The 24,621-nt window shown below is 43.3% G+C and overlaps 1 protein-coding gene across 1 annotated transcript in view; it reads left to right on the forward strand.

The window, feature by feature from the left end:
* AMOT (angiomotin) overlaps window positions 1–24,040 on the forward strand; it is a 49,089-nt gene extending 25,049 nt beyond the window's left edge. The window contains exons 6-13 of the mRNA XM_030272897.4: window positions 1,197–1,289; window positions 3,826–3,971; window positions 13,400–13,549; window positions 15,054–15,244; window positions 17,104–17,226; window positions 17,862–18,094; window positions 18,856–19,080; window positions 20,068–24,040. Coding sequence (XP_030128757.1) covers window positions 1,197–1,289; window positions 3,826–3,971; window positions 13,400–13,549; window positions 15,054–15,244; window positions 17,104–17,226; window positions 17,862–18,094; window positions 18,856–19,080; window positions 20,068–20,168 — 1,262 coding nt within the window. The 3' untranslated portion in view covers window positions 20,169–24,040. The remainder of the gene's footprint in view (window positions 1–1,196; window positions 1,290–3,825; window positions 3,972–13,399; window positions 13,550–15,053; window positions 15,245–17,103; window positions 17,227–17,861; window positions 18,095–18,855; window positions 19,081–20,067) is intronic.
* Window positions 24,041–24,621: the final 581 nt, after the last annotated feature.

The raw sequence follows: 24,621 nt of genomic DNA on the forward strand, positions 1-24,621 counted from the left end.
ATTTTAAGCACTTGCTGGGGGAATGGAAAAGACAGGTTTAGGACAGGGCTGTAGTCTTTCATTTCCAGCCTGTTTCTCATTGACAAGAAACATGTGATAAGCCAAATACCATAAACCAGATGCAAGCCTGGAATTCTCTCATGTCTTATATCCTAGAGACAATTTGTACAATTTGTTCAGTTTACACAAATGGAAAGAGGTTTTGCTGACTGCCTAATCCCACACCAGGCACGTTCACTGTATTTCCTGTCCAGTGACCCTTTTTGCACTGACATACAAACTGCAGAGTGTCTGTTCTTCCTGAAGGTCTTGTCATTCCTTATCAGTGTAGGCATCTGGTTTTTTGGATCTCCCTTCCTTTTCCAGAGTGAGATGTTATTGGTGTCTGGTTCTTGCTAAGAGGCTGAGGCAGCCCCACGGCTGGCAGCAGAGTGGTGTTGAGTGGTATTTGACCTTACTGGGGGTAAAAGTTCAAGCATTAGTTTGGAAGGTGGAAATCATCTGCAATTTGAGATTTTTGAAGGTGCACAAACAGTTGTTTAAACTGTAAGTTTAATTTTTTTTAAGAAAGGCTTCTGATTGTCCTGCATGCTGTCACTGCCTCATGTCTTTTATTAAGTCTCCCAGAAAATGTTTTGCATCCAGGGAGTAAAGCTATACATTTCCCTGTACTGTGCACAAAAACATGCATTAAATAATCTTATTCATAATAAAACACAGCATAAACATTTCATTCTAATTTTCACAGACTGATACAAATTCCTAGCAGCTTGGAGCAGCAGAGCTGTTAAGCTGTTTTTAGGGTTTTACACTATTCCCTCAAGTCAGGTAATTGGACAACAGTGATTTAATCTACTGTTAAGATTTAGTGGAGAATTATAGGACTTCTTTTAATTGCATGGTGGGATTTATTTGTGTGGAAAAAATAAAAGTATAAATTGAAAAAATCAAATAAACCTCTATGTTATAAATGTTTAAAATAATTTCTTTGGAACTTTAACCTGTTTTGTCTCATTGAATTTATTTCCTTAAGGACATAATTAAAAACATTTCAAAAGTGAGTCCCGGCTTTTGATAGGCTGTAGAATTAGCAGATCCATTCCCCCAGCATCAGGAGCACCCTGAGCAGATGTAACTTAATACTTGAAAGTTTTAAATTATTTCATTCGTTTTTATTGATTTTTTTTTTTTTTCAGAACGCATGGAAACAGCCAACAAGCAGCTGGCAGAGAAGGAGTTTGAGGGGTCTGAAGACAATCGGAAAACCATCTCCCAGCTCTTTGCACAAAGTGAGTTACACAGCCATCGTGGGTCAGTGGAAAGCTCCAGTCACCTGGGAGGGAGGACAGAGCAGCAGATTAATGATCAGCACAGAAACCAGGGCAGTGGCAGCCCAAAGCTGGCAGTGGAGAAAGGAGGAGGGATTCAAGAATTCCTTTTCTGTCAGTATGTAAAGTCCATCTGATGGGATTTATTAGAGATATTGGAGCATAGGTAATTTTCAGTTAAACCGTAAAATTAGTGTTTACCCCATAATTTAGATATTTTATCCATCTCTTTTATTCCTTGAAAGCTTTGAAATTAAACCTTCCCCAGGCCAACAGGAGTCCTGGCACAAGTTAAGACCAGTAGGAGAGGAGCCTGCTAGGTCTCCTATCTCCTTCCTCTGTAATTTGCCACTGCCTTATCCTGTTCAGCAAAAATAAAGGGGATGAGCACTCCTGCAGGCTGCTGGGCTGGGTGAGGGTCAGGAATTCTGTCCACAGCAGTGGATTTATCACAAGGCAAACCAAAATGATGGCTGTGAAATGCTGCTTTTCCTTTGTTCTGAAACGTCTTGAGGCCGACGGCATCAGGCCAACTTTTCTCTCATCCCATAGTGTGCTCCACCCTTCTGACAATGCTCACTTTTCTCCAGTTGTTATATAAAAAGGTAGTGCAATAAAATTGCAAAACAGATTATTCTGTGGTGTAACAGACACTGCAGCTACCCTGACAGATTCTGGTGTCCCTCTCTTGTATCATCTTTAGCTTATTCCTTGCGGTTTGTCTTGCAAGCAAATGGCTGTCAGAGAGTGAATTCCAAACTCCTGGTGGTATTGGGAAATCTGGGAGTTTAGTCTCTCCTTCTGCTGGGTGGACATCGAGGTTCATAGGTGCACCCAGAAAGGTGGGGAGGTCAAAGCTGTGGGGGCCTCTCCTTTTGGGTGAACATGGAAGCCACAGTCCTGCATTTCACCATTCCCAGGATTTCTAGGGGTGCTGTAGGCACTTGTCAAGTGAAGCAGTTCTCATTTGGAGAGAAGTGTGCAACAAAACCTCCAAAAGTGTCTCTGCAAGCATTTCCAGATTAACAAACAGCCTGGTAGCACTGACTGATACCTGCTGGCATAATGCCACCCTGTCTCAATGCAGCTCAGTGTCTGCAGTACAGAGTAATGTGCTCACACTGGCAGCAGCTCATTCCTGGGTGGAGAAGAAATGCTGGGAAAAGATGGGCAAAAAAAAAAAAGTATGTGATGACATTTGTCCTTCTGTCTTGGGCTGGCTCTGACTCAGGGTTTGGTCTGCAGAGTTCTGGGAGCTGTTGGTGGACAGGTTTGTTTTGCAACCTGTGTGTGGGCTGTGTTGATTCCCTGGCAGAAGGGAATCGTCAGCTACTCTGTGTTGCTAAAGCTTTGCTCCTGGCTCTTTGCTGGCAGAAGAAAGGGAATAATTTTGGTCCTGTAAATATAGTTATGCACATGCTTGCACAAATGGGCCTGTGTACTCCATATACAGTCTGTCCTAACACCCAGCACCTCGTTCCTGTTTTTCAAGCCTTCCACTCCTTGTCCTCATTCCTTTGTCGTGGGATATTGGTTTCTGGAATGCAGTTTCCCTGGTGTCATCAGTGCTGGGAGTAGATCACTCCAGGGAGTATTCTGTGGTTGTGTATGCAGCAAGTGGGTTAATGTTATCTCTGGAGCTGGTTGGCTTGAGCTGGGAATGGCAACACACAGAGGACATCAGCTCTGTGTTGTGGCTTTGCCTTACACCCTTTGTGATAATTTCTCCAGTCTCCATTTATTTTTATCCTATCTATTTTTTTTATGAAGGCAGTGTCCTGTTCCTGCAACACTCAGCGTTGCTGCTCCATCAGCATCCAGATCTTCCTGAAGAGCAGCAGAAAATTATGAGCTGCTGTGTTTGGGGTGGCAGGTCTGCTCTGGGAAGGGACAGAATAGATTTATGTGCCTCACTTCTGGCCCAGGGGGTCATTTTTATAGGCAGTAGAGGAAGAGTGAGGAGTTCTTACTGCTGATTTGTTTTCTGACTCCTCTGAAGATCTTGCTGGGGGTTTCTCAATAAGGAAAGGACCAGAACCCCCTTCTAGTTTGGGGGCCAGGGTGGAAAAAAGGAACACAAGTTTTTCAGGAACACCAGTCTGCTATCTCTCTCCCCAGCCTGAGATATTAAAATTACTCAGTTTGTTTTCCACTGCTGAAAGCTCAGAGGTGAAGAGGTGCCAAGTTTCACTAACCATCTGCATAATCACAGCAAATTACCTGAGTAACTGTACTGAGTGATGCACCTTCTATTCCTTCTCACTATCTTTGTGGTACATTGTTACTTGAAGGTACCATACTTGTTTTTCAGGATTAAGGGTCTTTCTCTTCCTTGAAAGCCATGTCCTTTTTTTTCCCCTCTTAGCACTAGATTTGCATTCTCTTTCTTGTGAGAAGTTCCAGTGCAATCTTCCCTTCACCTCTGGAGTGAAAGGCTCCTGAAAACTGGGCAGACACAAGTGCTGTGCATTGGTAACTATCACTTTTTTATCCATAGACAAGGAAACACAGCGGGAAAAAGAGAAACTGGAAATAGAGCTGGCTGCTGCCCGCTCCACCAACGAGGACCAGCGGAGACACATCGAGATCCGAGACCAGGCCTTAAACAACGCTCAGGCCAAGGTGGTGAAACTGGAGGAGGAGGTAAGGATGCTGAGGGAGAAGAGTCAGAGTAGCTTGTGTTCCAACAAAAGTGGCTGTGGGAATGAGTTTGTCTTGTGGAAGTTATAAGGAAATCTGCTTTCTTCAAAGCTGTTTCTATCGGCTTAGCTTTGTGTTGACTAGCTAAACACATAAGCCACAAATCTCTATTTCCTTGGAAATGCTTTTGTCTAAGCAGCCATATTTTGTTTTCATTTTGTTTCAACTTGTAAAAGTGGGCTGGTAATGGAATCTCAGCCCCGGAAACCTGCTGAACTTGGCAGAAATTCAGATATGGATGGACTTTCAAGTAATATCAGATGAATGCGGCTTGTCCCTTTGCCAGGTGTGGGGACAGTGCAGATCACCGTGTGTGCCCAGCATTTGTAATAAGCTGGGCATGACCTTAGTTGTTTTCTCTGCCTTTCCTCCCAAAAGAGGATAATGCACTTGAGCTGCTTAGCTGGGCAGCTTTCATAGCAGTTTCTTTTGTAGCCTTGTCCCTTCCACTCATGGCTCTTACCTTTGTGCCCTTCTGCGTCACAGTGTTCGTCCTTTCCCCCTGCTTTCTGCTCTCCTCTCAAAGGCCCCATTTCCCATTCCAGCCTCTGCTTCCTTTACTCCTACTCTTCCTCCATGGAGAGTCTCAGGAGGAAATCTCCTGACCAAGCACACTTCCTCATTGCAGATTCGTTCTCCAACCCTGCCATCTCCCTGGCTACCAGTACTCAGCATCATGCTCAAGTGGGCACTATGCCTTTGTCCACCTGAATTTTGCTGCTTTCAGAGACATTCCTCAAACCCTCCCCTTGTCTGCTTTTAGTTCTCTCTCCCTTCAGGATCCCATTGTGCCAACGGAGGAATGATAAATACTGAGTGAATATCCTCCTCTCCCATGTACAGGTGTAGCTATTTTCTGAGTTTTAGCCTGCTCTTCTCTAGGCTCTGGATTTGCCTCAGTAGCCCTCCCCTGAACCTTCCTGTGTCTCTCCCTGGTGTCCCTAATTTTTGCCCTTTCTTTAATCTCTTTGAGGAAGCCTTCCCTCAGTCTCTGTGGATCTCCCCTGGACCTGCTCTGCTTATTCAGGCTGTTCTTGGTTTACCTGCTGTCATAACCTCCTTTAGCCTGGCATGGCTGACTTGCACTCACTCAGGGGAGAGGGAGCATTAGGTTATATGGTAATTTACATCTGACATGGCTCTCTTTGGCTCTCAAGCTATTCTCTCATTGATTCTGCAATGTATTGGAGCTCTTTGGCTTTCATTCAAATTTCAGCACCTTATTTAAAAGTCTGATGGGTCACTAACTCCAAGTCCATGGGACATCCTTGTGGTTTCCCTGGAAAAGGCTTGGAGTCAATGTGGATGAGGTGCTCTGATCAGCTGGGCCAGCACACACAGCACTTGGCTGGGTTGAACCTCTGCACAGGCACTCATTTTGGCTCCCTCACAGTAAAGTTGAAGCCTTGAGAGGTAATAATAATTGTATGTTTTATTTTCAAAAGACTGCTCTTGTTTCACTAGAAAAATTGGGTTCAGTGCTGTGGCAAAGTATTTCTGCCTAGGTAGAATAGTGAAATAGGTAAGTCATTCTGGGCTAAATTGTGTGATAGTTTAAAAAGCACACATAGGCTGATCCAGAGTGAAATGATCTGCATGAGGGCTTGTGGTCACATGCATCCAACCTTTGCTCGAATCCCCGGGCGTTCAGGAAGTGCCACCCTTCCTGCTGTAGATAAATATGGAAGTGTCTCAGTGAGGGAGCAGGAATTAACTCTGCTTTTTCCTAGAGGTTAGAAGGAACAAGGGCAAAACGATGGTAAAGAGTCACTTTTGCAGGTTTCCCAAATCACTTTTTAATGAAATACTTAGGATTATAACGCATTTGTTGCCTCATTAGTGTTGTACTGTGGAAAGTTCTCCAATCCCCAGGCTCTTTGGTTACTCTGAAAGGCAGCCAAGGAGCTGCTCAGAACTCAGGGCATCTTTAGAAGGGGCTGGGAACACCATTCTGAGTTAGTGGCATTCAGTGACCAAGACATATGAAGAATTAGTGGATGATTTCTTTATTCTGGCCAGGTTAATCTGAGTGACTAGTCCCTGTAAATGTCAGGAATTTCCAAACTGGTCCTGCAGCAGAGGGTGGAGTTTCTTAAGCTCAGGTTTGGCAGCTACTCTGGCTCAGGGCCTGAGGGAGGGATGCATATTTAAGTTGTTGCCTCCTGTAATGTAAGTTTTCAGCTTTTCTTTTCACCTTTTCCATTTTGACTTCCTATTAAGCAGAGTAACCTTGCCTTGTGTGCACCAGATCCTTTATAACAAGAGTATTTCCATTCTAGAGAGAGCTATAAGCCATATATGACTGTTACTGAATTTAAATGTTGCATTGGAATTGGAGCTTTAGATTATTTTCCAAACCCTTGGCTTGAATTGCCAGTCTGGACAAAATCTGTAAAATCTAGACACTTGTCTATACCTGTGGAGCTTTGAGGGTTTTTATACATACTGGATTTTAGCATCCAAATTAGAGTGAAAGATAATGGAATGTTAAATATGATGGAGAAAGGAGTGATCTTGGAGATACTGAAGCATGGTGTGAAGCAGTTGGGTGCAAAAGTAGATATTCACAGAATGCTTTTCCTGTTAGCAGGGTGAAATGGCTCTTCAAATTTAGAACAAGCTGCCATTAAAGTTTTTCATAGTGTGGGGTTTATTTCTGCAAAGTGCAAAATAGGGTGAGTGATCATAAATATTTTAAGCAAACTTAAATGTGTCTATGAACAGAATTGCTAAGTATGTGTATGTTTTATATATAATATTTAAACTTTACTGTTTTTCTCCTCTTCATACAGATACACAGTTATTAACCCCTATTTTCACTTCTCTATTTTTGTTCTTCCCTTTAATAATGTTCTAGCGTTTTGCATAAATCATCAGTTTACTATAATTGTTTCTAGTGAAGTATTGGTCTGTGGTTTCTAAAGTCAAAACTTCAGATTATTTTCATTACATGTAATACATTTGACGTAAATTGAACATATTTGAGGTAAAACGTTTGTTGGCTTAAAATGTATATCACAGTCAGAAACAGTGATAATATTTGGAGCTAAAGCAATGAACAATTCTCATTTTGGAGCATGGATTGCTGGGAGGTTCTCAAGTGGGATGGCAGCAGGGTTGTGGCTGGTCACACAGGATTTTAACCCCATCTGCTCACATACACCTTGACAGCCTGGAGCAGATGGAGCAGTTGAGCTGGGCTTTGCTTTGGGCCAGGGCCAGAACTGCTGGCTTTGCAGGAAGGACCATCCTCATCCACCTGACACTGAGTAAATGCTGACTTGCTGCCAGTCCTTACCAGACTTGGAATGTTGGAGGCGGGAGTTTGGTGCCAAATACTTATCTAACCACAACTGCTGAGTGCAGAGGCTACAAGTGCTACTCGTTTTACTTTTCTTTTTTTTTTTTCCCCTCAAACTTGGTCATTTCTGCTTACCCTATTTAATTTATACCATGGAAGACCACACTTCAACTTAAGAAAAGTTTGTGGGGTTTTTTTACAGTAGTGTAACTTGTACTGCTTTGCTCCACTGCTTTACAAATCACTTTTTTTACTGAGTGCCTCAATGAGACAGCTTTGAAGAATAGTGACAACCACCAGGAAGATAAAAATATCTGCTCTTTGCCATCTTCACATACACACCTTGCAGTGGGAAGAGAGATGACCTCTCTATTGGGTAGGAACTGGGGCATAAGGCAGGGGACAAGTTTGAATGAAATATCTTTTCTAAAATTGCTTGTGTTTAGAAGTTCTAAGATCATTCAGCCATCAGAATTCCACATGAAGCAGATACCAGCTAAGATACTGTGTTCATTTCTCACTGTGCTGTTGTGGAGAGAAAAAAATGCTCTATTTCTGATAACACTGAGGGTTCTGTCTGGGGGGAAATGCAAAAATACATTTCCCAATGACATCTATTGTACTTTCTATGCTGTGCCTGAGATACTTTCAGAACAGAGCTCTGGCTTGTCAGGAGGAGACCCAAAGGAGAGCTGTTTGCTTGATGCCTGCTCTATTTTTTTCCAGTCACTTTCCTGGGTATATAAAAAGATATTCCTGGTCTCCACAGCTTTGTTTCACATAGACCCTGAGACTTACCTAATACTCCTTTCAGGAAAGAGTTGCTTCTAAAAGGGACACTTTTTGGATGGCTTGTCACTGCTGGATGGATTGGGTGCAGAGGAGAGAAACCTCCCTGTAACTGGTTCCCTCTAATGAGCTGCATTCTTGTGACAGAACTGCCTTTTTATTGCCATGTCACTGTCTCACATATTCTGCCTGTGAGTGATTTTCCAGTGGTGGCTTTGAGAGTTAGAACTTTATTTTAACACAAACAAACGGGGCGACGGCATTGTGACATTCCCATGCCACAAACACTGTTCCCTAGCATGGGGATAGTGTTACCAAATTGTTTCAGCAGGAATTCTTGCTGAGGCCACTGGCGCCTTGTTGGGCCTGAATTCAAACAAACTGAGGGTTCAAAGGCATCCTAGAGGAACATATTCCAACTGCAAGAGGGTGAGATGATTTAAACGTGCTTGCTGGCTTTTTTTTTTTTTTTTTTAAACTACACTTCTGCCATAGCAGGCAAATTCTTGTGGGGAAACACATTTTCAGCTGCATCTGAATGGATTCACCTTTAGGATAAACCCAGAATGTTATGAAAACACCCTGAATATATTAAACAAAGGACTTTGAAGACATCAGAAATAGTGAGTGGGAGACAAGCAGATGCTGATGAGTGTTACCAATTTGCTGAAATAGGAGCTGTCCAAGATGAAGAGGGTAATGGCTGGGTTTGACAAAATGCCTGGGAGAGTTCTGAATCAGTGCAGGAAGTCTTCTCTTATTCCCCAGAAAGAAAAAAAATCTTTGCTGAGTAACGCATCTGGAAGCAATGAATCTCTTTCCAAAAAGAAGATCCTTCCCCCTCACCTGCTGTGTCCAGAGCTGTGTTTGTCCTGCACAGGCAGCTCTGGTTGGAGGATGTTACATCCTCCTTTGTGCCTTGTGCCTTGACTGAAAATTCCTCATTCCTGTGTGCCTCTGCTCCCTTTCCATGACACCTCTGTGCCCTCCTCAGAGCCCTCCTTCTGCAAGAACCTGGGATCCCTGAAAGGCATTGCATGGTTTGTAAAAGCCTAAATAAATAACAGGATTTGTTTGGCTTTTAGAATGTTGTTAATTCCCTTTCTCCTGGGCGGTTGTAGTAATAATCAAATATCCCCTGTTTCTGAGAGGAAAACTTGTCTTTGACCATTGATTTTAGACCATGCAAGTACATGCCAAGGGAGAGGGGAAGTTAAATGAAGCTGGAAATACTTGATGAGGCAGCCAGGGAATCTTTCAGGGATATTCCCTGCATTGCTTTGCTCTTTGTGCCCTGGATTTCTGCAGAGCCCAGGCCAGTTATGGTTGTCTTTATTTTTCTTGTCCTGAGTCCTGTTGCAGAATTTATGTAAACTTTGTAGTAAGTGGCAGCTGGAGAGTGGCTACTCCTGTTTCCATTGGTTTAGTCAGAATTACAGCCTGACCTCTGGTGCTTGGTTAGGACATTTTCCAAAGCAGTCAGGGATTGACCTGGAGATGATAAGGACATTATTAAAATTGTGCTGTAGGAAATGCTGGGAATGCATACAGTCATCCTGCTGTGCTTCCAGACATGCACTGAGGTTATTTGAGATCTTACATCATAAATAGGTGTTAAAATAAAGATATTCTCATTAGCAAAATGGCTCTGTGTTTTCAAAGCACCCTTGGAGGCAAAGCAGTTATGATACATTAAGTGAACATGAGCTTGCTTCTTAGTTAAATGCTGTACCATCAAAAGGAAAATTACTATCTTGTCAAATTTATTTAAAATTACATCCCAAAGGGCGTGACTGCATCCTCGTAAAGCTTCAGGAATGAACTCTTATCTAGAGCACGTGTTCTCTGCAAGGCCTGATGCAGAGGAGAAAATTCCTGTGTCCTTTGATGCCATCCCTGCCCAGGTAGATGTTGCTGTGGCCCTTGGCACTGAGCAGCCAGTTTTGGTTCTTTGCTGGGAGAGAGAGGGTGGGGAATCCATGGCAAATGACCAAGAACAAGCCTCAGCTCGCTGCCTTTTTTCCTTCTTCCCATCTTAGTTATGTCTTCAGCACCCTGGCAATACTCAAGAAATCGTTTCCAATTCCTGTCTTAGGAAACAAGATCATACTCTTGATTTCTGGTAATGAAATCCCTCTGTGCTTGGAAAAGTCATTCCTGATCCTCTTTACTGTGAGACTTAGATGCCGTCAGAGAGGTGAAAACCAAAAATGTATACATTTAAATTTCCCTTCTACCACTTCTGGAGAATCCTGGTTCACAGAAAAGTAATTTTCTCTCAAAAATACTTGCAATAGCAGAGTGGCAGAGCTGGAAATGAGTGAGAGCACCAGAATGCACTGACTTAACTGAGGGCAGCAAGCACATGAAATTAGATTATCTTATAGAGAAAGGATAATTCTGACAAAAGACATTTGGAAAGTTGATTTGTCTGGAGCACATCCCATGCCTTTAAAGCTTACTGAATGCCTGAGTTCCAAAAACCTGAAAATTGTTTGAAGAATTTGTGAATTAATTCCAGTTTTAAGCTGTTGAAAAGAATACGCACACCAGCCTTAAATCTTCCAGCATTCCTAATTCTTCCTGATGCTGGAAGATGAAGTGCATCTTGTGAAGGGAGAAAAAAAATGTTGTCTTTATGCAAAGCCACTGAACAAGCTGTGCCTGTACATTGGGTCTGGTGCCCGAGTCAGGCGTGTGCAGGCAGTGCTGGGAACTTGGGCAACAGCTTGTGTTGCAACTTTTCATCTGCAGGTTTGGCTGGTGGGAGAATGTTCAAAGTGGATGTTTCAGTGGAATTTCTGTGTCCTAATTCTGCTTTTTGGCTGGGCTCTTGGTATTCTTTGAATGCAGGCCAGAACATTAATCCACACATATGCATACTCAGGTTTGTTAAACTGTAAAATGTTGTCGGTGGCTGCTTTTGCAGGATTTTGCCTGTGTGTTAAAAAACTGCTCAGAAATTGAAATGGTTTGTATTAGGTAATGAGATCAAATGTCCATCACCTCATCCTTAACTTCCTTTATAAAGAGGAGAGAGGGAGGAGAGCTGGTTTTGAAGAGATTATTTTTCAGCTCGATGTATAGTATTTCACTGCCAGTGAGTTTATCTTGTTCAGGTCAAAACCCAAGATACTGAGTTTCTCTCCATTTCTGGGTTCTGCTGCTGACCCTATATTTATCACTTTTGGCTACTTTGAGCTGCTGTTAATCTAAGTTTAAAACTGGTGCATTAATCCACACTTTACTGGAGTCTGACAAACCTTAAATTGGTGTTATCAAGTACTATGGTCTGGAATAAAAAGATTTATCAAGTATAACACATTTATTGATTTTTCTGCAGATCAGCAGTGGACTATTAAGTTACATTAAAATGTTCTCATCCCTCCCATTTCAAACAAGCTTGAAATCGTGAGCAATTAAAGAATAAAAATACCTTTCTACTGTACATGCACTGTACAGTGAGAAGTCCTTTGGCTGGATTGCTCACTATTTGTTGTAACTTTTATTATAAAATTCTCGTTTGGGGAAAATCCTCTAAGGCAGCAACATTCATGCTGTGAGATTAGATGCCTGCTGACTTTATGCAGAGAAGCAAAGGATACTGTGTCTGGGATTAATATTGATTTTTCTGTCTCTGCTTTTTGCATTGCCTGAAGGAACAGGAGTGAGAAAAGGGAAAATTTTTAAGGAACACATGATAAGACCCTTTTGGAGCAAAGGTGTGATGCAAGAACAGCTCCTGTTGTTCAGATCAAAGTATCCTGTGTCTGCTGAAACTGAGAGCAGATTCCTGGGCAGCACTGTCAGCATGGAGCCAGCGAGCACTGATACTTTCCCAGAATACTTTCTGCTTCCAAGAAGGACTTCCTGAGCCAAAAGTGGTGTCTTTTGTCTTTAATATCCCTCAGTGGACTTTTCTTCCATCAAGCTGTAGAGCAGCTCTTTGAACTCACATAAGGGAGCCTGTGTTTTGCATTGTGGTGCTGGTCTAGAATTTTGGCTCTGACTGTTGGGAAAAGTTGCCTTCTTCCTGCTATTTTTGTATTTCAGGGTTTATGACAATCAGAGCTACAAAAGCAGTGCCCCAGATTTGCTGCACAGGGCCAGCTAATTGCAATTGTTAGTCTTTTCCTAAACAGAAAATAATGCTCACAGGTGCTCAGTATTCCCTATATTTGATTAGAACCAGACCCTGGATATGTTTTATTTTATTCTTTTTAAGTAATATTTTAGTTCCTTTTTATTCTACATGAATGGTGGATTAACCTTGCTAAGACAGTTACTGGGGGGCTCAGTGTGGTACTTTTTCTTGCTTCTTGTGAGGCAGAGTGGCAACTTGGTTTGCAGGATGAACAGTGGAGGAGGATGGAAGGGAAGTGGCAGGAACAGAGCAGGACCTCTCAGGCCAAGAAGAATGGCCAGACTGCTGGGATAAAGCTGGATAAACCTGGCATGGGGAGAGCCTGGGCCATGGCTGGTGTGTGCTTTGATCCTATTATTTGATTGGACTGCAATAGGATGCTACAAATTTTGATTCAGTTTCTGCTTAATCTTGTAAAAATGCTGCCAGCAATTTTCAATATTGCACTGAGAGTGTTCCCAACTTGGGGATCAGCTCTAAGCACTGCTGTAGTTACCTTGGAAGCCTGTATCAAGTCACTCAAACACTGTTTCAGTCCCTGTTGCCCTTTCTCATCCATTGCTGCTCTCAGACATTTGCCACAGATAATTTCCTCTGTTTCCCTATCGTTACCATGGGGTCACTGAGGACAAAAAGGACAAATACACCAGCAGGAAAGCAGAGCTGGGACAGAGCTGTAACATCCTGAGTGGCCAGGCCAGAGCAGGAGGCCAGGGCTCACTGACATCATGGTATCTGTCACGAATCATGGTATGGTTTGGGCTGGAAGGGACCTTAAAGATCATCCAATTCCAGCTCTCTGTCATAGGGACACCTTTCACTGTCCAGGGCACTCCAAGCCTTGTCCAACCTGCCCTGGGACACTTCAGGGATCCAGGGGCAGCCACAGCTTCTCTGGGCACCCTGTGCCAGGGCCTCCCCACGCTTGCAGGGGAGAATTCCTCCCAGTGTCACCTCTAAGCCTGCCCTGAGGCAGTGGGAAGCCATCCGTCCTTGTCCTGTCTCTCTCCATCTTTCCTGTGGGCTTCCTTCTGGTGCTGGAAGTCACCTGGCCATCATCTTCCCGGCTGGTGGCAAAGCCCAGAGTTCACTCGCTCGTTCCTATTGTTTATGTTGCCTTTCCTTGCTTTGTCTCAGCTGAAGAAGAAGCAGGTCTATGTTGAGAAGGTGGAGAAGATGCAGCAGGCCTTGGTTCAGCTGCAGGCAGCGTGTGAGAAGAGGGAGCAGCTGGAGCACCGGCTGCGCACCCGGCTGGAGAGGGAGCTGGAATCTCTCCGCATGCAGCAGGTACCCCCTGCCCTGCTGGGCTCCTGGGGATTGCACTCTGTCCCACACACAAGAGAAAGACAGTGTATTTTTCATCTTGTGTTGTTAAATACCTTCTTTTTCACTAGTTAGATTCATGGGTTTCCTGGCCATTGTATTGCCTTTACCTGATTTAATTCTGTTTCAACCAGAGAACTTAGGTAAGGAGCAATAAGGGGTCCATCCTGTGACAAGATGCAGAAACAGCCTCATAGCTGCATGGTGTAAATACCATGGTTATGTTATTTTAAATTATTTTAAAATTCTTGTTCACAGGTTGTGATTTTACATAAAATTCATTACCAACTGGCCTGAAAAGAGATCCTTCAAAAACCTTTTGAATTTTAAAAAAGAACACAAGACTAAGCTAGCAAAGCCAATTCTATAAACGTAGGTGATGGAAATAGATGGGAGTTTCACAAAGACTGTATTGCAATATTATTATGAGTCTTTTTTCAGTGAAAGAATGAACGAGAAGTAGATTGTGGAGGTGTGTTAAGAATTGCATTAACTTCAGCCTATGTTAAATAGAGATGAACTGTGAGGTGTCTGAATTTTACTGGAAAAGGATACAGACCTGTGTTCTAAATCACATTTAGTTTCAGCTTACTTTTATCCCCTAACTTCCATCTTTTCATAGGAATAGATATTTAAATATTGGGGGTTTGCATTGGTTTTAGTAGGAGTTAAAGTAATTTGATAAACTTTTTTGTTACACTTTTGGAAGAATAGGTGTTCTAAACCAGATTGAGCCTGACTCAACACAAAAAATTATTTTCCTGTCATGGTTAAAATTCTGAGCTCAGCATAAAGTAGTTAGTCTGCCCTATTTATATTAATTTAAACCATTTATTTTATTTTTTAAGTAAAATGTCTTGCTAATCCCACATGAAACTTCCATATAAAACTGCAATTTTTATTCATTGAACTATTATCTGAGCAAATCTCCACGTTTCCTTGCTTTGTAAGGGAACACTGCCTGTCTTCCAAATCTTGCTTTAGAACTGAATTATTTCAGTCCCCAACTCTACACTGATCATATTAATTTAGTAATCAAATGTTTAAAAAATATTTTGGACGTATATTTTGGAAGGGATGATACTAGTGAGTGCCTTGCTGAACACTTGGGAGTCAGTGTGTGTTATATCAGGCATTATGGAAGGGCTGTGCACATCACACCTGTATAGCACAGTCCAGCACTGGGGATGTATATTTGGGACTTTGGAAAGGCCCAAATATACATCTCTGAGAAAAAAGATACTTTCCATATACTTTTGGGAAAAAAGGCCTCGGGAGAAGTATTTTGCATCTCAGGTATTTTCTTGTTAGCCTGCCCAACACAGCATAAAGCCACAGCATTTTCCTCTGGGGGCTTCTTGTGTCAAACCAGTGACAAAAAGCAAAGCAGCCAACCTTGAGCCTTCCAGCTGCATCCTGAGACTTGCATTTTTGTTTGTTTTTTTTTTTTTTTCCTCCTGGGAATCAGCGTCAGGGCACATCTCAGGCTGCCAATGTCTCTGAGTACAACGCCACCGCGCTGATGGAGCTCCTGCGTGAGAAGGAAGAGAGGATCCTTGCTCTGGAAGCTGACATGACCAAGTGGGAACAGAAATACCTGGAGGAAAGTGTGATGAGACAGTTTGCTTTGGATGCAGCTGCCACCGTGGCTGCTCAGAGGTAAATGGGACTTTTCACAGGACAGGGATTATTTTCTTTTTCCAGTTCAATGTCTTATTTCCCACCCAGGAATGTTGTCATGCCATCCTCCTGTGATTGCTCACCCTGTGGTCTGAACAGTTCCTCAGAACTCTGCAAGCAAGTGGAGCTTGGCTGCTCTTCCTGGGAGCTGTGCAATTGCCAGCAATTAGAAATGCTTTTCCAGGGGAAGATTCCTCCACATGCAGGATGCATTTTCCAGACTAGAATTGTTCTGAGCCATTCCTAGAAGCTGTTGATTTAAAAGAGAAGAGGCTTGGGGTTTTTTTTTATTTTTAAAACAGGAATCAGTCCTTGCTGAAGTCATGTGAGATGGGGTGAGCTTGGTGATTCACATCATTCACCCTGAATGGCTTCCTTGTTCTCCAGAATATTTTTGCAAATTACTTTGTGGTCTTGTCTGGTTACTAACCAGAAACATCTACTAGGAAATTCTGCTCAAAACATTCTGCTGTGTATGGAAAGCACTGCTTGTGGGGGTGGGGAGGGTGTCTGAAATTTGGTAACAAGCTCCCATTCCAAGACGACTGTACAGAAACACTTATTATGGCAGCGAATAGGCCCAAGTGCCTCAGCTGGTTGGTAAACAAGAGCTTTTACTGGAGTGCAGCTCCTTAGCATTAGGCCTTGTTTGCATGTAATTTCATTGCTCACTAGTTTATGGTTCTGGACAGCAGATTTTATTGTAGATTGTTTCATGAGCCAAATCCAGATGGGGATGTTATCACAACTGGCTTCCCAGCTTGTAAGAGCACACTGGAATTACAGGGGTGAAGCTGCAGATCTGCTGTGTTAGCGTTTGAACACTTATCTTGCTCCAGAAGGAAGCTGTTATTTTAGGGTATTGATACTTGTTGTGCACTGTTTTCCACCTCCCCAGAGATTCCCTGAAGGCTCCAGCTGCTGCTTGTGCTTAGAGGCCATGTTATATTTTCAGTGTGGGCTGATAAGTTGGGGCCTGGTCTATTGTTTATCATGGAGCGGGAGGGGATGTGTTAGGCCTGCTCAGGTTTCACTAAATGAACAAGAATGTTGTCCAGTCAGGAAAGAGCCTCTGTTTTTCCATTTCCATCTAGATTCCACTAATTCCAGTGGCAACCTCATCTACACTGTCCAGATTTCTTTCCCTTCTCTTTAACAGTGGAAACTGGCATCCCTTGGGAAGCTGAGGCTGCAGGAAGGATGCTTTAGGGCCCAGGCAGGAACTGGGTCAGGTTGGGTTTCTTTGGTGAATGATTTTCTCATGCCCTTCTACATTCACAAGTAGCATGAAATACTCATTATTTGCTTTGTTGGACTGACCAGCTATCGCAGTGTTAACATTAGGCCTTATATGGAATCAGTCTGAAACTCTTTTCACCTTATTCCAGATTTTTTGGGCCAAGATGCTTAGGATTGCTTCAGAAACTTCCATGCCTTGTTCCCTTTGATATTCACATCCACTGTATGATGCTGCTGTAAGGGGAAGGGAAAAAGCTTTTTATCTAAAGTTGAAGAAAAGTGCCTGGTGTTCCTTTCCCCTCCTTATGTCCTTGGATTTGCCCCCTTGATTATTTTAGAATAGTGCAGTGGCTCAGTTTAGGTGAGGCACTGGCCCAAAATGGACAGGAGGCTGTTACAATGATCTGCATGTTTTTTAATCCCTCTTTACTAGGATACAAATAAAGTTAGGAGTTGGATTTTTGGAAGACAGTGAGCCAGCTTAAACTCAAAAAAAATGTGGATATCCATGTTTGTTCCATTTGAGCAGTACTTTTGTGTTGCTGGGGGGAAAGCAGCAAACTTAGCAGGTCCTTCATCTGCTGTCCTGCTTGTTCCAGGGACACCACGGTGATCAGCCACTCACCCAACCCCAGCTACGACACCTCACTGGAAGCTCGCATCCAGAAGGAGGAGGAGGAGATCCTGCTGGCCAACAGGAGATGTCTTGACATGGAGGGAAGGTAAAGGGCACTTTAGTCCTGTCTGGCTTCTTTGGACAGGGATTTGAAATGAACTGCCTGGGTAGACATCTCAGAACCAGAAATTCTTGTGTCTTCACCAGCAGCAGTGATGTCAAATGCCAGACACTCATTTGGCCAAGGAAGTATAAACATAGCAATCCAAAACCTGTCTTGATACTGAGGGCTAATGCAAAAAAGTCTTGTCTTAGATTTTTTGCATCTAGCTTGCTCCTCTTCTCTCTTGAGGGCATGTTCATCAGACCCCAGGCTCCAGCCACCCTTTAACAGGCTCACAGAGCTGTTTTCCCTGGAGTTAGGCCCCGAGTGCAGACTTCCCAAAGTGTATTAATTCTTTCTGGTGGTTTCGTTGCCCATTACTCTCAGGTTTGTCTCAGAGCTCTTTCCATGGCTGTTTAGAGCAGTTTCCAGTAGCCACAGGTGGGTGGTGTACCACACTCTCTCACATGATCTGCTCTGTGGGCCAGAGAGCAGCCAGTGCCCAGGACAATCTGCTGGCATCTTCCCTCCACCTCTCCAAGTGCCTAAGGGAGCCCTAGTCACAGCCATGGGGACACTGAGGCCTCAGTCCAGGGAGGTGGAAGACAATTAAACTGTCCTTTTTCTTTGCCCCAAAGGATTAAGACCCTGCACGCTCAGATCATCGAGAAGGATGCCATGATCAAAGTGCTGCAGCAGCGCTCCCGCAAGGAGCCTGGCAAGACAGAGCAGCTCTCCTCCATGAGACCTGCCAAGTCCCTCATGTCCATCTCCAACGCTGGCTCAGGCTTGCTATCCCACTCTTCAACCCTGAGCAGCACCCCCATCCTGGAGGAGAAGAGGGAGGACAAGAGCTGGAAGGGCAGCCTGGGTAATTCCCAAATACCAGTGGCAATTCTGGTTCAGAGTCAGTGCTTGGAGGGGAGGCAGGAGCAGCAGAAGAGGATGTGTTGGACAGACAGAGCAGCTGGCCTGGCCTGCAGTAAAGCTGGCTGCAAGATGGGACACATTTGAAATAGCTGCTTATTTTAATCACTTCTGGGAAATTGTGACTTCTGATACTCAGGCTCTGCCATTAAATATGTAAACCTTTATTCCCAATTTGCCACCTGACTTTAGGGATGTCTGGGATATAGTTTTCAGGGTTCCCAAGCACTTGCTTTCAGCTGGGTGTTGCAGCTGGATGATGGTGTAGAGTCTCCTTGAATTGGAGCAGAGATTTTAATCAGGATTTCTATCCTGCAGTGTTATTTCTGCACTAACATGACTCCTATCTGGAATGGCATTGTTTGGAGTTGTAACAAAGCAAATCTCAGGTGATATTTTTTTCCTGGAAGAAGTTTGGCCAAAAACTGAGAGTAAAAACCCCTGAAATGTAAATGAGGACCTGTTGCAGGTGATTTCAAAGTGTGGAGATTAGTGCCCACCTGCAAGCAGCAACATGGGGACTCTGCTACTCCTCGGGTACTTCAGCACCAAGGGGAGGAAGGTGCTGTGCAAAGGCAAACCAGTGGTGCCTCCTGACGGGGAGGAGCACTTTCCAGCTCCTGGAGCAATCAGTGCAGAGTGGTGCAGAGCTGATACTAGTTAATTTTCTGTGACTGTGACATTTCCTTCCCTTTTCCCACACAGGTGTTCTGCTGGGAACAGAGTATCGCTCCGAGTCCATCCCCTCCACCCCCTCTCCTGTCCTTCCCTCCACGCCGCTGCTGTCAGCCCACTCCAAGACAGGCAGCAGAGACTGCAGCACCCAGACAGACAGGGGCAGTGAGCAGGGCAAGGCTGCTCCTTCCCCTGCAGCTCCCACCCCAGCACGACTCCCCAGCACCAACCTGACCTACAGTGCAGAGAAAACAGGTAACAGAGCTCAGCCCCAGTGCCAGGGGGGACCCTGCCACCCACTCACCATCTATGGGGCAGCCCTCATGTCCCTTTCTACCTCCAGGCAAATTTGGGTTAGTTTTCGTGAGGACAAGTTGATTTCAGGGACAAGTGTGAATGAGTAGTCTCAAACACACTGAAGGAATAAAAGAAAAGCCTGAAGACTGGCAGCATAAGCGTGGGCACACTGGGCAGCAAGATTTGAGAACTGAGAACAGGGACATGCAAATCCCTGGGCAGTCTCTGTGTCAGTGTCTGCTCTGAAGTAAGTTGTGAGTAGGATGTGGGGTTTAAACACATGAAAATGGGCTGTTCAAACTGGCTATTGCATTGAGTGGGCATCCAAAGCCAGGTGGACTCAGAGAGGGGGAGGGAGAAGGAGGAGAGGGAACTATCACAATAAAGCTGTCTTGGTACCATCCCAGTCACAGGAGCAACTTCAGCCTTGGAGATCCAGTTGACAGTGACTGTCCCAGGAGCTGAATTTTCTTCCCACAGAGCTCCCAGCTGGCAAGAGCTGCTCATTTTCCAGCCCACTCTGCCAAATCAATGCAGATTACACAACCTTGCCTCTTCTCCTTACAGACACATTACAATGCTGTTGTTCTTCGTGGCAGAGAGTGTTTGGCTGGGCTCTGCCTCCTGCCCCTGCTGTGCTGTTTAATGGGTATCAAGGGAGAACAGGTCTGGTGGTGGAAATCTACCCTGACTGCATTGGGTATTTATATGCAGTCACTCCAGTTTTGTGTGGATTTTGTGTATCAGTGGGAGGTACCCAAAGGGAATTTGATAAAATAGCTTTATTTGTCTGTCTGCATACGTGGGAATTGAATTTTTTAAAACTAAATAAGTTATTAGCTGTCTTTGGCCAATGATACGGGATGACTGAAAATGTCAATGTCGTATTTCTAACCTCATTGAAGTTGCACCTTTAATTGTCTCTTGTTTTTCCTCATCACATAGATGGGCCACTCTTCCACTCCAGCACTCTTGAAAGAAAAGCCCCTGTTCAGACTGTGGGGCAGGACCTCCCAGATGGAGAGATGGTAGAATACCTCATCTGAAAGGCTGTACCAGGATCTGAGCTGGGATAACAGTAGCAAGACAATTTTAAAAGACATTTTTATTGGGAAAAAAATATCTAGTACCTGAGTAATAAAATACACTCAGCTGTTTGCTCTTGTATATTATGTCTCAAAAGTTTGGACAGGTTAATTTATAATTTGTTCTAAATTATAAAAAAACCCATAACACTTGTTCTTTGAAAGTTTCCCCCTTTATTTTTTAAATACTGGATCTGATAACATCTGGAGAAAAAAAACTAGCCCTTAGGTGCACTACATCTAATATTTCATTTCAGTGTTTTTAAAGTCTCTTAAGCAGAAGTGCCTGCTCTCACAGGTGCTGGTTACTTGTCAAGCTTGAATGTAGTAAGGTGAGTTTAATGGCCTTAAAGTGATCAGAACCAGGGACACCGTTGTGAGCATCACTTAGTGGTGTTAGAATACAGGTGTTCAGGGAAGCTTTGATAAATCTGAGCTGTGATCAAGGGAGATTTCCCTTTTATTTCCTCTTTCCTCTCAGTGTAAGAACTCAGAATAAGTGTTTCATGTTCACAGGCTGAAAATATTTCCATCTCAGTGTAGTAAATTTTTTTTTTACTTCCCAAATTTCTTTTTAAATTATTTCATTATTAAAACAAATGACTCCGGTGATTAATGTCGCATTTCATATTTGTAGTTACTTTTGCAAGATTTGCCACACTTTTATACTTAAGTACTTTTTCAATAATTTTTACAGCGCATAGTAAATAATATATTGCATTCATGTTTTACATAAATTAATAAGACTTTACAGGCCCAGCCCTGATCTGTTAGATGAGATTTCTGACATCATAATTCCATTGGCGTTAGTGAAACTATTTCAAATTTACCATAGCTCAAGTGGGAAGCCCTGTTGTAGATGTAACAACTTAACCTACTGCATCTGTGGAGATCTTTCTCTGTAGCAGACTTTTCTATATTTCAAATGCCCTTCAACTTTGTATATCCCTCCTTTCTGGAGAGACTGGATTCTTTTTCACATAGCAAAGCCTCAGAGGTAGAGCTTTAAAGAGAAGCTCCATGCAAAGGTTCAGATGGCAGATTCTCTCCTTTCAAAATACTTCTTTAATTCATGTGAGTGGAGAGAGCAGCTTAAAGAAAGTCCCAGAGGCATTACAGAAGAAAGTTACATATTTAAGTCATGAGGTTCACTTCCAGATTTTTGGGAACTAGCACAGATGCAGCAGTGCTTTGGTTACAGAAAGTATGAGATATTAAGACCAATAGAAGTACATGAGTATTTTTTTTTTGTTACTGTCTTTGCATTTTATTAAAACACTTCAATATTAATTTCTGTTAAAACCTACTCTTTTTTTGTACTTGAAAATTAAAATATTTCATTAGGCAGTGGTCACACACTGGGAACCTGGCTAGTTTCAGCTTTCAGTGCAGCATTAGAGTAGCAAAATTTTCATTTCGGATCATTTCACCCCAGAAATGAGGAGATCCAGCAAATAATTATCACAGAGTTGGTGAATGTCTTTCATTCCTGTTTGACACTACTGCTGTGGTGTTCCAATGAAATGGCCTTACCAGACCACCAGGGATCATAGGAGTTCCACAGTGGGAGGGGACAGGAGGTGCCTCTCTCTGCACAGGTGGTGCCTAAAGGTCAGCCCTGAGCTTTCCTTCTCATAATAATCACTTAAAATCCAAGGAAAACACTTCCCACTGTTTCTAGGAGCTTTGCTGCGGGTTAGGGATCTTCAGGCCATGTTCCAGTCCTGCAGAAGGCAGAGGTGGCCAGGGGTGGGCTGGGAGATGCCCTGGCCTGGCACAAAGCCCTTCCATCAGCCAGCTGCAGGCACTGCAGGGCTGCACTGCCAGCCTTTGCCTGTCCTGTAGGACAGTGTTTTTCCAGACAGTTCCCTTCCCTCTGAACCATTCCCCACTCTTTTCTAGGCACTCTGTCCACCACCACTTCATTCTCATCCCTGAGGATGTCTTGTGTTTATTTCCCTTGGCTTAATTCCATCCCACTTTATGAAGTAATGCCCACCCTGGATGATTTGATTTCTCTTCCTCCTCTACAGTTTTTGAGAATGCAGCTATTCTCATTAGCTCAAGGTGTCCACCTTTGTGCCATTTCATCATGAGTATCTATATTATATTTTGTGGGTTTGACTTAAAATTACCAAGGGAAATCAAATGCCATTGAGTAGTGGTGTGAGGGAGGGGAGAACTGTTTGAATGCTTTTCTCTTCCTTTAGAGTCAGGAAAAGTTATATTCCATCTTTACAAATACTTCTCAGCATCTGGAAAGAAGTTTTATGACTATAGGGCTCTAAATAAACAATTACAACTCACTTGGTTCACATAAATTCTAAAATGTCTGGGAAAATCTGGATCTTTTACAGATAAAACCTCTTCCTGAAAACTGATTTTCCTCGATCAGTATTGGCTGTTCAGGTGAAAATAATTGGTTTATCCTCCCTGCAGCTCACTGTTTTCAAGTGGAGGGCCCCACTGCATTTTATTTTTACAAATCAAAAAGGACATAATATCTTTTTGTGAATAAAATACAGCAACTGTCTCCTTCAGAAATGGAAGCCAGGCTGTCTTTGACAGCCTGAACCATCAGGATTGCAGGAGCCTTGGCAGTTCCTTATACATTTGAAGTAATTTTGGAAGATGGTGCAGTTTCACACTGCTTAGGTGGGGCTCTCTGCCTTATTTTGTAATTTCAATTTCTTCCAAAAAAGCAAAATTCCAAAACTTTGCTGTGGAAGTTGGAGGTCATTTTCCTGTGCTGACAAACTGGGAGCCATCAGAAATGTATTCTTCCCCTGGAGCTTCCTCAGAGCCATCCTGATGTGAATGTAAACGAGCTGCTTGCTTTGAAGAAGATGTGTATTATAGTCTTTGGTCTCTGTACAGATTTTTATTTTGTTTTTAAAACAGAAACTGCTTTAAGGAGACAAACTGCACACCTAGTTCCTTTGCCTTTTGTAGAGCTTATTTCTAGTAGAAAGTGGTTTTAACAATGATTGCAACAACCTTTGCAAACCAAAATTTTAGACTAAGAGTTTTTCTTGAACTCGGGTATTAGAAGCAGAATTGTAGCTTTTATAAAGAAAGCCACATATTCTTTGTAGAGCAAAACAAGAAAATGAAGTTTAGTTATTTTTCCTCTTTCCTTTCACTGCTTACAGAAAGGCCAAACTCCCAAGTCCTTCCCTTGGGCAGTTCCTTTGTGGTTTCACTGCTCGGGGAACTGCCTGAGACCCAGAGACTTTTGTTCCACCTGGCCCAACATCATTATTAAATTAAACAGCTCCTACCTGGCAGCTCCTAGGGGGTTAAAGCAGCGCTTTAGTGTCTGAGGACTCAAGGGATGTGTGAGATGTTCCTCAGCAGTCTGCAGAGGGACACTGAGGTCACCACATTGCTGGGGCTGAAGTTCTGCCTGTGTGGTCTGTGCTAAAGCTGAGCATGGCCTCTGCTTTGGTTTTTGGGGCTCTCTGAGCTGGGGGGACTCGCAGAGTTTTAGGCCAGGCCCATTTCCAAGGACACCTCCTGCTCCAGAAGCCCTGGCAGCGCCTGGGACGTGTGACACTGTGGTGGCTCTGGCCAGACCTGGGCTCCTCACACCAGACAAACCCGGAGTGCTCAGGGCAGGAGCAGCTCCCCGGGGCTGGCACAGCATTCCCGGGCATCCCCCCTGCTTTGCTCCATGCCAGGGGGCTGTGGAGGGGGGGGGAGGATCTCTTTTCATGTATTTGTATAGGAACTCTTTTGTAAAAGTTAGTGGTTTTATGTCTAGGAAGTAAAAAGACATTGTAAAATGTAATTGTACTGTATTTATGAAGAAAATACATTTCTTTTCAAAAAGATCTTCTTCTAAGTTGGTTTTAGAGTTTGGTTTCCACCACCATCAACTTGCAGAGTTTTTAGGGGCAAATGGCTTCGAGCAGTTTCCCTCCCAGCAGGGTTGTGGTCGAACAGGGGCTCGGTCAGCTGCTTCTCTTTAGGACCCAAAATATCAAAGCATGAATTAAAATACTAAAGTTCACCATTTCACAACCACAGACAGTCAAGAGAATGATGTTTCCTATATAAATCTATATTGAAGTGAATCACATGGTTTATTTTTTCCCCTTTATTTAAACCGTCCAAGTTTGTTTTTTAATTTGTGACTAAGCTGTTTTGTAATTCAGCTGTTGAAACGGCCCTTAAGTCTTTGGAGATTTATGGCAGCTTTAATTCTAGAAAGAAAACAAAATTGTCAGTGTAAATATACACTAAGAAGTCTTGTAAATGTTGTGTATCCATGTATTTTTAAAGAATGGATCCTATGTTTTCAGCTTTTTTCCACTGATTTCCTTGTTTTTCGGTAAATTTGTTTGGTATGAGAAGCTTATGGAATACAGAACAAAAACAATCTTCACCTTCCCTAGTCCTCACTCCTGCTTGG

This window comes from Taeniopygia guttata, chromosome 4A (assembly GCF_048771995.1).
Source record: "Taeniopygia guttata chromosome 4A, bTaeGut7.mat, whole genome shotgun sequence".
NCBI classification, from domain to species: Eukaryota; Metazoa; Chordata; class Aves; order Passeriformes; family Estrildidae; genus Taeniopygia; species Taeniopygia guttata.